The sequence below is a fragment of the Schistocerca piceifrons genome, unplaced genomic scaffold (genome assembly GCF_021461385.2).
Source record: "Schistocerca piceifrons isolate TAMUIC-IGC-003096 unplaced genomic scaffold, iqSchPice1.1 HiC_scaffold_899, whole genome shotgun sequence".
In the NCBI taxonomy this organism is placed as follows: Eukaryota; Metazoa; Arthropoda; class Insecta; order Orthoptera; family Acrididae; genus Schistocerca; species Schistocerca piceifrons.
The window spans coordinates 391788-403619 of NW_025729167.1; the positions used below are offsets into that span (position 1 = coordinate 391788).

The 11832-nt window shown below is 39.9% G+C and overlaps 1 protein-coding gene across 1 annotated transcript in view; it reads left to right on the plus strand.

The window, feature by feature from the left end:
* The window catches only part of LOC124771147, a 64661-nt gene extending 64383 nt beyond the window's left edge, over positions 1-278 (plus strand). Inside the window, exon 4 of the mRNA XM_047249294.1 lies at positions 89-278. Coding sequence (XP_047105250.1) covers positions 89-278 — 190 coding nt within the window. The remainder of the gene's footprint in view (positions 1-88) is intronic.
* Positions 279-11832: the final 11554 nt, after the last annotated feature.

The following is an 11832-nucleotide window of genomic DNA, read 5'->3' on the forward strand; positions in this document are numbered from 1 at the left end:
TAGATAAGAACAGGAGAGAAACTGTTGTTGATGATATAAAATTAGTCACTTTGTTAACTGATAATATCTTCTTGTTCTTATTTTTCAGTGTTCTAACGGCCTCCAACAATATGATGCGAATTTTTCCATACAATTTGTTTCCATTACATGAATTTGCTTTGGATTTGTCAAATAATCCATTCACTTCACGCTATTTTGTGATACCAGATAGACCTCAGAAGTACGAACCACCATCTCTCAAAGAACTTGCTGCCCGAACTGTGGTTGACTACAGGTAATTTCTTGCATATTTTTTCTAGAGCTACAATATACTGGTGCACAATTCTATCAAACTTTCTTCGATGATCACTTATTTTTCCTCTGAAGTATAGCCCTTTATACATTTGCTTGCTTACTTGCTTGCACTGTTTCTTGCAGTATCATCTTTGTAGATTGACTGAACAGAAAACTGTGTTCCTATGAAAAAATTTGTACTTCACTTGGTACTTGGTACATATATGCTTCCATCTATGAGGTAGGCAATCATTCAGAATTGACACTTAATTGTCTGTGGAAAGTCTTGGTTACAATTTAATTTGTTGACACAATTCCGTGCAACATCATCAAGTCATAGCCATGTTAGAAGGAATTATGGCATGAAATACCACAGAACAGTTATACTCTGAGGTGAAAAATTCATAGAATACCTCCTATTACTGTGTTGCACCTCCGTTTGCCCAGCTTAGTGCAGCAGCTCCATGTGGCGTGGACCCAACAAGTCGTTGGAAGTTTCTTGCAGAAATATTGAAACATGCTGCCTCTTTAGCTGTCCATAACTGTGAAAGTGTTGCTGGTGCAGGATTTTGTGCACAAACTGACCTCTTGATTATCCATAAAAATTCTATCATTGTTTGGGAACATGAAGTCCATGAATGGCTGAAAATGGTCTCCAAGTAGCCAAACAGAACCATTTCCAGTCAATGATTGGTTCACTTGGACCAGAGGTCTCAGTCCATTCCATTGAACACAGCCCACATTATTATGGAGGCACCACCAGCTTGCACAGTGCTCTATCAACAACTTTGGTATGTGGCTTCTTTGGCTCTGTGCTACACTTGAACCCTACTACCATCTCTTGCCAACTGAAAGCAGGACTCATCTGACCAGGCCACAGTTTTCCAGTCATCTACGGTCCAAGCAATATGGACGAGGAGAGAAGTTTCAGGTGGTGTCATACTGTTAGCAAAGGCACTTGTGTCAGTTGTCTGCTACCATAGCCCATTAATGCCAGATTTTGCCACACTGTACTAGTGGATACCTTCATCATATGTCCCACAACGATTTCTGTGGTTATCTCACATAGTATTGCTTGTCTGGTAGCACTGACAACTCTACACAAACAGCACTGCTCTCCTTCATTAAGTGAAGGCTGTGGTGAGAAATAATGCCCAAAATTTGGTATTCTAATGATTCCCAAAATGGGATGTCCAGTGCATCTACCCCAGCTACCATTCCATGTTCAGATATGTGGCAGATATGATACGCGAGTTGGGACGGAAGTGATTAAAGCAAAGACATTTTTCATCGCGCCGAGATCTATTTACGAAATTTCAGTCACCAACTTTCTCTTCCTAATGTGAAAATATTTTGTTGAGCCCAACCTACATAGGTAGGAATAAAATAAGAGGAACGAGAGCTCGAACAGAAAGGTTTAGGTGTTCGTTTTTCCCGCACGCTGTTCGGGAGTGGAATGGTAGAGAGACAGTAAGATTGTGGTTCGATGAACCCTCTGCCAAGCACTTAAATGTGAATTGCAGAGTAATCATGTAGATGTAGATGTAGATGAAAGTCCATTAATTCTTGTCGTGTGGCCATAATCATTTCAGAACCCTTTTCAAGTGCATCATCTGACTATAAATGACAGCTCTGCCAATTCACAGTCATTTTATACCTTGTGTATGTGTTACTAATGCCATCTGTGTATGTGCATATCTGTATCCCATAACTTTTGTCACCACTATGTACAAAAAATAGTCAGCTGTTACATCAATACTTAGAAATAAATACAAGAACTAACCACACAGCAGTGGGGAAATAAGGTATCAAAAACAAGTCATACATATATGAAACTTAATGCCAATCTGAATGCACATGGGGACCAGTAGGTGTGAGAAAAACAACATTGGCAACTAATACCGTGCATAAATAAGTATCAAAAAATGTAACCAACAGGAGGTCACACAATGAACATTGATTGTGTACTATATAATTTGAAAACCATGAAGGAAGCATGCAGACATAGTATTTAAAAATTTATGCAATGCACAGAATAAAAATAAATAATACTACAGAATATTCATATTTCATGTGGAATGTTAACTGGTACAATTACTAAACATTAACCACGTATCAGTTTTAAATCTTGAAATTCTGGTGCCCAACAGCTTTCAGAAACAGTGTCTGACAGCTTCCCAGTTGTCACAATCAATAGATTTGTCTTGCTACCACAGTAAGTAAGCAAGAGGCGCCAATAAAATAGATGTAGTTAAGATGCAGTAGAATCTCACTACGAAACCAACTCTTTCAAAAAAGTAGAAAGTAAGAGGACAGTTCTGTTGCTAGGTAGCAGCCATGGAAGAGGTGTGGGCCAGATTTTGCATGGAGCATTAGGTGACAGGTACCAGGTCACAAACTTTTTCAAGCCAAGTGCATGTTAGAGGATACAGGTTCCTTGTGCAAGGGTTTCTCAAAGCAGGAACATGTGAAGATAGTGAGAGGAGTGGGAAACAGTACTGATAGGGATCAGGGCTACAGTATTGAGTGTGACCTGGTGAAAATAGCCTTTGCAACAACCCATACCACCATTGGGCTGGTGCCTGCTTTAATGTGGCATGATCAGCCCCCGTTGCACCACTCTGTCAGGAGGGTAAATATGGAGTCGGATCAGTTGCGTGCGGTGGCCACTCTGTCAGACATTGGATTGGTTCCTGTCGAGGCTATTGATATGGGGGATTTCACAAGGAATGGCCTACAACTCAATAGGAAAGGGAAGGGTAAACTGGCAGGGTTGTTAGCAAAATCCATAAGGGGGGACACTAGTACTCATGGACGTACCTCTGTTTTAGACTAACATCAGTGTCCAATGAGAAGTTCAGGCAGGCAGGTGCTAAAGAGGTTCAAACCAACAAGATTCTCACAACAGGAAAGTAAATAATAATGTTACCATATTTAACCAAAATATTGATCGATTAAAGAAAAAAGTAGATTCTCACAAACGTAAAGTAAAAAATGATGTTATCATTTTTCACCAAAATATTCCGGGTTTGAAGAATAAAGTAGATGAGCTCCTGGTTTGTTGAGATGACATTGAATCTGATAATGTAATAGATATGCTATGCCTGTCTGAGCATCACATTGTGTCTGATATGGAAAAGGTAAATATCAGTGGTTATAAACTAGCTGCACATATGAGTAGAGAGAATAAAGAGAGAGGAGGAGTTGTCATATATGTCAAAAGTTATCACTGTGTAAAAAGCTTGGATACAAAAAAGTGTTGTCTAGAGCAACATATAGAAGCACCTGCCTGTCAACTTAAACTGAAGGAGGGCTCTTTTATAATGGTAACAGTGTATAGGTCCTCTTCAGGAAACTTTCATTTATTCCTGGAAAACTTGGATGCCTTGTTGTGCTATCTGTCAGATAGTGGTAAGCAAATTATTATTTGTGGGGACTTCAATGTTGATTCACTGAAAGAGTGTAATAGGAAGAATGACCTGGAAGACTTGCTCGGTTCTTTCAATTTGACATCTGTCATTAATTTTCCTAATGGGGTAGTAAAAGACAGCAGCACATTGATAGATAACACTTTTGTAGACCGAGATAAGTTTAAAAACATAAATTCATGTCGTGTTGAGAATGGCCCTTCTGATTATGGTGTTCAGCTAGTTACAGTATATGACATAGCTCCATTCAGTAATTCAAAACTACCCTGCAAAGTTGTGCGTTCAATTAAAGACTCAACAATTAGAAATTTCAGGGAAAATCTTCAGCAGCTAGTCTGCGATGAGGTGTACAAGGAACCGAATGCTAATTTAAAATATAACTTATTTCATGATACACTTGTAAGATAATTTGAAAACTGTTTCCCCAAGAAAGTAGTTAAATCTAATTATAAGAAACCATGCGAAAAACCTTGGCTTACTAAAATAGTAAAAATAACTTGTAACCACAGAAGGGAACTGTATCTAACAACAAGAAAGGGTAACAACCCAGAAACAGCCAAATATTATAAAAACTACTGTGCTACATTAAGAAAGGTTATTAAAAAGTCTAGAAGCATGTGAATCATGTCTGAGATTAATACCTCTGATAACAAAATCAAAACAATTTGGCATATTATTACAAGGGAGACAGGGCAACCGAGAGTACAGGATGACAGCATTACCATCAAAGCGAATGGAAACTTGACAAACAACAAGCCGGAAGTCAAAAACGTTTTGAATGGTTATTTTTTAAACGTTGTAGAGAAAATAGGATCTAAATGTTCATTAGAAGAAGCAACGCAGTTAATGGAAGAGGCCTTACCCACACAATTTGATACAATTGAAATTTTCACCTCTGCTTTAGAAATTAGGAAGATAATAAACTCTCTCAAGAATAAAAGCTCACATGGAATTGATGGCATTTCCAGCAGGATAATAAAAGCTTGTTCCCAAGAGATAAGTGGGATTCTTAGTCATTTATGTAATAGCTCTCTGAGCAGGGTATTTTCCCAGATAGAATGTAGTATCCCATTGTTAAACCACTGCATAAAAAAGGGGATACATCTGATGTCAACAACTACTGCCCAATCTCTCTTCTGACTGCCTTATCCAAAATTCTTGAAGAAAGTAATGTATTGTAGAGTAGCTAAAAATAAAGTTTTAACAAAATGTCAGTTTGGTTTCCAGAAGGAGTTTTTCAACGGAAACTGCCGTATATACTTTCATTAATGAAATATTAAATGCTCTGAGTAACCGGAAGTCACCCATTGGGATATTTTGTGATCTCTCTAAGTCTTTTGATTGTGTTAGTCATTGAATACTTCTAGATAAGTTCAAGCACTGTGGTATGAATGGGACAGCGCTCAAATGGTTTAAATCATACCTAACTGGAAGAGCACAGAAAGTTGAAATAAGCAGTTCACATAATATGAAAAAAAATTGGTGATTTCTCAAACTGGAAAACAATCAAGAATGGGGTGCCGCAAGGTTCTGTCTTGGGTCCTCTGCTGTTCTCAATATATATTAATGACTTGTCATTCTATATTCACAAAGATGCAAAGCTGGTACTTTTTGCTGATGATACAAGTATAGCTATCACATCCAAAAGACAAGAATTAACTGATGAAATTGTAAAAGGATGTTTTTCAGAAAATCATTAAGTGGATCTCTGCAAATGTGCTCTCATTAAACTTTGACAAAACACAGTATATATAGTTCCACACAGTAAATGGAATGACACCATTAATAAACATAGACTTTGATCAGAAATCAGTAGCTAAGGTGGAATATTCAAAATTTCTAGGTGTATTCATTGATGAGGGGTTGAACTGGAAAAATCACACTGAGGATCTGCTGAAATGTTTGAGTTCAGCTACTTATGCTATTAGGGTCATTTCTAATTTTGGTGATATACATCTCAGTAAATTAGCCTACCATGCCTGTTTTCATTCCCTGCTTTCGTATATCATCATATTCTGGAGTAACTCGTCATTGAGTAAAAGAGTGTTTATCGCACAAAAATGTGTAATCAGAATAATTGCAGGAGTTCATGCAAGATCATCCTGCAGACACTTATTTAAAGAGCTAGGGATCTTCATTGTAGCCTAACAATATATATATTTACTTATGAAATTTGTTATTAACAATCCGAACAAATTCAAAAGTTTATTTATTCGTTCGGCATATACAAGGCAAATATTACAGTGTCATTACAATCCACCAGGAAATTACAACACTACACAATGCTACTTACAGTTTTGAGCCAATCTATGGCTAGGTCAGGCAAGTAATGTATGTCCTTCAGTTCACCACTATATCCTACCACTTCACACACCAGTAGGTGATCCATTGTCTGGATTTCACCACATTCACACACGGGACTCTCCGCAAGTCCCCACTTATTCATTAGATGTTTGCATCTTCCCACGCTTGTTCTAAGGCGATTTAAGGCAACCCAGAGCTTCCGAGGGAGATCAAAACCATTTATCTTCTTGCTGGGGTCATCAATAAGCTTTTGGTTCTTGTGTGTCCCTTTGCGCCATGATTCCCCCCAGGCTAGCTTTGGGTCGAAGTCCTGTAATTCCCTGCCAATCTTCCAAAAGGGGGACCTAGATTTTAGCCTGTTGATGGGTGATAAGTCTTGGTGTATAGGGAGTTCTGGATTGTGTACGATCTTCCTATATATTCTTGAGGTCGCCATGGAGCGCCTTATATCAGGGGGTTCTATGTTGGCAAGGACTGGGAGCCAGTCACATGGGGTAGCCCTAAGTGTGCCTGAGATAATTCTCATCGTCTCTTTCAATTAGGTGTCTGAATTTACATGCACACTTTTCGCCCAGACTGACGAACAATATTCAGCCACGCTGTACACGAGGGCTAATGCTGATGTCCTTAGTGTATTAGCTCCGCACCCCCATGATGTTCCAGCCAGTTAAGACATAATGGCATTTCGAGATTTTAATTTCTGTTTGGTGTCTTCCAGATGGGAGCTAAACGTTAGTGTATGGTCTAATTTTACTCCCAGATATTTGGGCTTATCTTCATGTCTGATATGCCAGTCATTCAGGGAAAGCTGTAGTTTCCTGCTTGAAGCTCTGTTATTAAGGTGCATTATGGTACTGGTCGTTTTATTGGGGTTGGGATGCAAATGCCACTTAAGGTAGTAGGTGTTCAGTGCTTCAAGGTCCGCATTCAATGTTTTTTCAAGATCTTCGAAATTTTTGCTTTGGTATGCAATGGCCAGATTATCCACATACGCAAATTTACGTGACCTGGTGCTTGGCATATCAGATATTTCTCTATATATGTTGTAAGGGACAAAACTTGTTCACAGCAGTTCCTTCCCACACGGAACCCTGCTTGATAGTCCGGGAGGTTTGCCCCAATGTATGGTGCTAGTCTGGCCAGTAATATTCTCTCAAATAGTTTGTAAGAGGTACAAAGCAGTGAGATCAGTCTATAGTTCTTTGGATTATCTCCATCCTTAACCTGGTTTCAGTACCGCTATTACCTTAGCTTCTTTCCATAACTTTGGGAGTGCACCTGATTTAATGCATTCCGTGAAGAGCTTGGCCATCCATTTCCTCCCAATGGGTCCCAGTTCCCTCAGAAATTCTGGGAGGATTTCGTCAGGTCCGGCTGCTTTCCCTGTTTTCATTAGTGTTAGGGCCTGGGTAATCTCTTCGACGTCTACTGCTTTGACAATATCTAGATTAGTTGGATTATTGGCTAATTCCTTGGTTAGGTTCCTGGAGATCCTTTCCTTCTCCTCAGTCTTCAGGCGTATTTTGGAGGTCTGTTTCATGGCAGTCGCTATTTCGGATGGGCCCACACCCGCAGCCGATCTTCGTGGTGTTGTGGCACCACCCAGTTTCCGTAGCAGACCCCAGCTCTTCCTGCTAGAATGGGTAAAGTCCAGATTCTCCATTGCCATCTTCCACCTGTTCCTACGTTCCTCATTCATAGTGTTGATCAGTCGTTCTGCAGTCTAGTCCTCCCCACTCCTCTCATACTGCTCTAACAATGACTCACACTCCTCTGACCAGCAAGGAATGTATTCCCTCCGGGCCCCTCAGGGGATAGCCTTTAGGGCCCCTTTATATATCAGGTTTACAAACCTTTGGTAGTTCTCTGGACTTGGTGGTATTCGATTTATTGTCTTGTCAATCAAAGATTTATATTTCCCCCAGTCTGCTTTTCTCAGATTCCACCGTGGAATCGGGGGGCTCTATATGATTGGGATGGAAAGGCCGATCTCCACATAATCGGGAGGTGTTGGCTCAGTGGGAAAGCTTCGAGGACTCTTCTTGTAACTTGCATTGGTACGCCTGTTGCGCCGCGTGTGACAAAGGTCAGGTCAGGTGTCGTCTTTGTGCCCCATACTTTTGAATTAAAGGACGCTCTGTCCTTGGGATCAAACAGGAGGTGTAGGTCCCGGTTGTCAGCCCAGTCACTTAGTCCAACGCCTTCCGGAGTGGTTCTCTGATATCCCCATCTGGTGTGCTGGGAATTAAAGTCGCCGGCATAGATTGCTGGATGATTAGCCTGTGGTAAGATTCCCATAGGCCATTGCTGCGAAGGTGGTGAAGGTGGTTTGTAGACATTGTAGATTGTCATCTCTCCCAGTTTAATGCCCATTGCATGTGGAACCGATTCCACATTGTTCTCAAGGTTTCCTAGAAACTCATTTTTCACCAGGGTTGCCATACCATGTTTGTCGTGTCCTGAGTATCCCACATTGGTGAATCCTGGTATGCATAATCGTTCGATGTTTTCATCCATCAGGTGTGTCTCCTGCAAGAGTACAACACTTACTCTTTCTCTTGTTACAATTTTTTCAAGGATTTCTCCTTTTGTCCTTGTGTAGCCTTCTATATTGAAGTGGCGCACTCTCACCATCTTCGTGAAGTCATTCCGCTTCTGAATCGTTTGCCTTCTTGTGGGCCGGGAGGCATTTGAGCGTCCGGTCGCCGGAATTGTGTAGACTTTTTGCCGTTGCATTTTACTGCAGTGTTGCCCAGGGAGCACCATCTTGGAGGTTGTCTACACGTCGCTCCCCAGTTCAAAAGTAATATCAGTGTACATGGCTACAACACTAGGAGAAAGGATGATCTTCACCACTCAAGGTTAAATCTAAGTAAGGCTGAGAAGGCGGTAAATTATGCTGCCGCAAAATTGGTCACTTGGCTAATAGCATCAAAAGTCTGACAGATAGCCATATGGCATTTAAAAGGAAATTAAAAGAATTTCTGAATGACAACTCCTCCTACCAATTAGATTAATTTTTGGATGTAGGAAGTGGGTAATTTCCCACCCCCAACCCAAAAAAAAGTCATGTAATATTTCGTGTAATGTAATATTTTGTATATACACCTTTTATTAACCTGACACATTCCACATCATTGCGAAGCTTATTAGAAGTTGGCTCAGTGAATTTCTGTACAATGTGTAAAATATAAATTTAAAAGAAAGCTCAGGCTCTATGGTTTTGCTTCATGCCTTCTATCACTGATGCTATTTTTTACGATCAACAGTGTATGTAGTTTTTGCAACTATATCATGCCAGATTTGAACATGAAAGTCTTTCAAATGTGCTATCATGGAAACCTTGTTATATTTCTGTGTGACATCCCTGCCATAGCAAATGATCTGCACAAAAAGTATATTTTCAGCACTTCGCAGAATGCTTTCACCCCTACCTGCACTCCCGTTGTTGAAGGGCCACTCTCCCTCTTCCACATCAAGCGAGTAAGCTCATTTTATGTGTATCAGTGTGGTGTGGTAGCTGCACTGGCTGTTGTGTGGTGTAACAAGTTACCAACCAATAACATCTCACTAGCTGGAAATAAGCAATGTTTCCTTGATTCTGATCAAGCATATTCTTTGAGACTCGGTGTTTCCATTTAAAAGATTGGCAATCAGTATTGTTGTTGAATACAGTGCATCAGCAATACATGCAAAAAGATGAAACTAAGTTGTAAATGACACAAGAAAAGGTGGCAGCTGGGCTTATTTGTCACGTATTGGCTCAGTCCAGAACACGTCACATTAACTTGCATTTTTTTCCATTCCTGCCACAACCTAGCAGTAGTTGTATTATAACTGCATGGTGAAGCTAAACATTGTAGGTTGTGCTGCCAATGCTGGTAGTAGATTTCTCTGGTGCATTTTGGTGCTGGTAGTGTATTTCCTCTTCATGTCTCCCCTCTTTGCAATGGCCTAAAATATTGTGTTAACTGTGCCACCACCCACAGTGCAAACTGTCTGTCTTATGTGCCACTAGGAATGTCAGTAGGGAAAAAATGGGATGAATTCAAGTGAGACATCAAGTAGGAACGTAGAATTGAGATAGCCTGACATACCTCATCTGAGAGCTCATATTTCTATATTTCTAGTGAGACATCAAGTAGGAACGTAGAATTGAGATAGCCTGACATACCTCATCTGAGAGCTCATATTTCTATATTTCTAAAGAACATGTTATCTTTTCTGACAACATGTAATTGCTGGTACTAGTTTAAAGACATTGAGCTACCATATTTACTCGAATCTAAGCCGCACTCGAATCTAAGCCGCACCTGAAAAACGAGACTCAAAATCAAGGAAAAAAAATTTTCCCAAATCTAAGCTGCACCTGAAATTTGAGACTCGAATTTCAAGGGGAGAGGAAAGTTTTAGACTGCACCTCCAAATCAAAACAAAGTTCGTCCATTGTAACATGAGACACAGTTTAGGTTGAATGGATGAAGATACAGCTACAGTAGTTTGGTTCAAGTCGCAAGCTTAGCAGTTAAACTTTACCAGGTAGCCATCGCTATGCGTCAGGAGCTCTGTCTGTATTTATATGGGTTCCCTTTCTTTTTCACGTGCTTTGTCTGGTTTAAATTGATTGCTTATTTTGCTTTGATCTGATAAGTGCCGTTCTCTTTGTTATAGGTGTTTATGTCACTCTAAGCTGAAAATGCATGGTCATACCTTGTCATGCACTGTTTGTTGCATTCAGATAATGAGTGTATACGATCTGTTGCCGCTCGCGGCATGGCTTGCTTTTGTGCACTCTACTGCTGCTTACAATAAAAAGAAGAGAGGAATTGTCTCATTAGCGAATCAATGGCAAGGGACTGCTATTGGCTGTTACTTACACTGCTGCTTTCTTTGACAATGATCAATAGGAACCAAATAATTGACTGCGTATGAAAGAAGATGTTCTGAATGAGAGTTAAGCAAAAATTTTTCTCCGTTTGAAAATCTTTGCAGATGCCTCTTTAGTACATTGTATTCTGCACAGAAATTAGAGTCATCTTAGATTTAAAAATCTAGTCAGTTGTCATTCTTAATTTCTGACTGTCACTATTCAGCATAAGAGTAAAACTAATATAAACATGACATGGTATGTATGTTCTTCCACGTTTGCTGCTCTCTCACACTAGTTTTGTAGTTTATTAGGCAGACAGCATTTAAATGAGATAGCAGCAAACACAAAAGAATATATACCATAATGTTTAGATTATTCTACCTTTTTCGTTTTTTATTTATTTACTGACGCAGAGGTTTTGGCGCCAGTATTTATCTTTATGCCTGCACAGCATGCCTGTGTAGCGCTACACATATTCGACGGCAGAAGTTAGTTGTGGCGGCACCTACCAACATTTTTCAGAACTTCTGCTTACGTTGCACTCACTCACAAAAACCAGGAAAAAAGTGTGCCTTAGATTCGAGGAAATACGGTAATTGTTAACCAAAATAATGTCTTTACCTAAAGTGAATATATATTGTATACTTTTTTTGTCTTTCATATAAATATCTAAAAGGTAATAGCTTTATATTTTAACATTTTGTAATATCTGTCCTACACATATTTTTAAAGAGACATCACACAAAGTGGCAATCAGTCAGCAGCAAGCATTCAAAGATAGCAGTTACTGTGGTTGTGTGTCCAGTTGGCACAATGTAAGTGCATAGGTATGTGTGGCTGTGCCTGCAAGCCTGTGTGTGTGTGTGTGTGTGTGTGTGTGTGTGTGTGTGTGTGTGTGTGTGTGTGTGTGTGGGCGCGCGCGTGCACATGTGTGCACACGCACGCGTGTATGTTTGT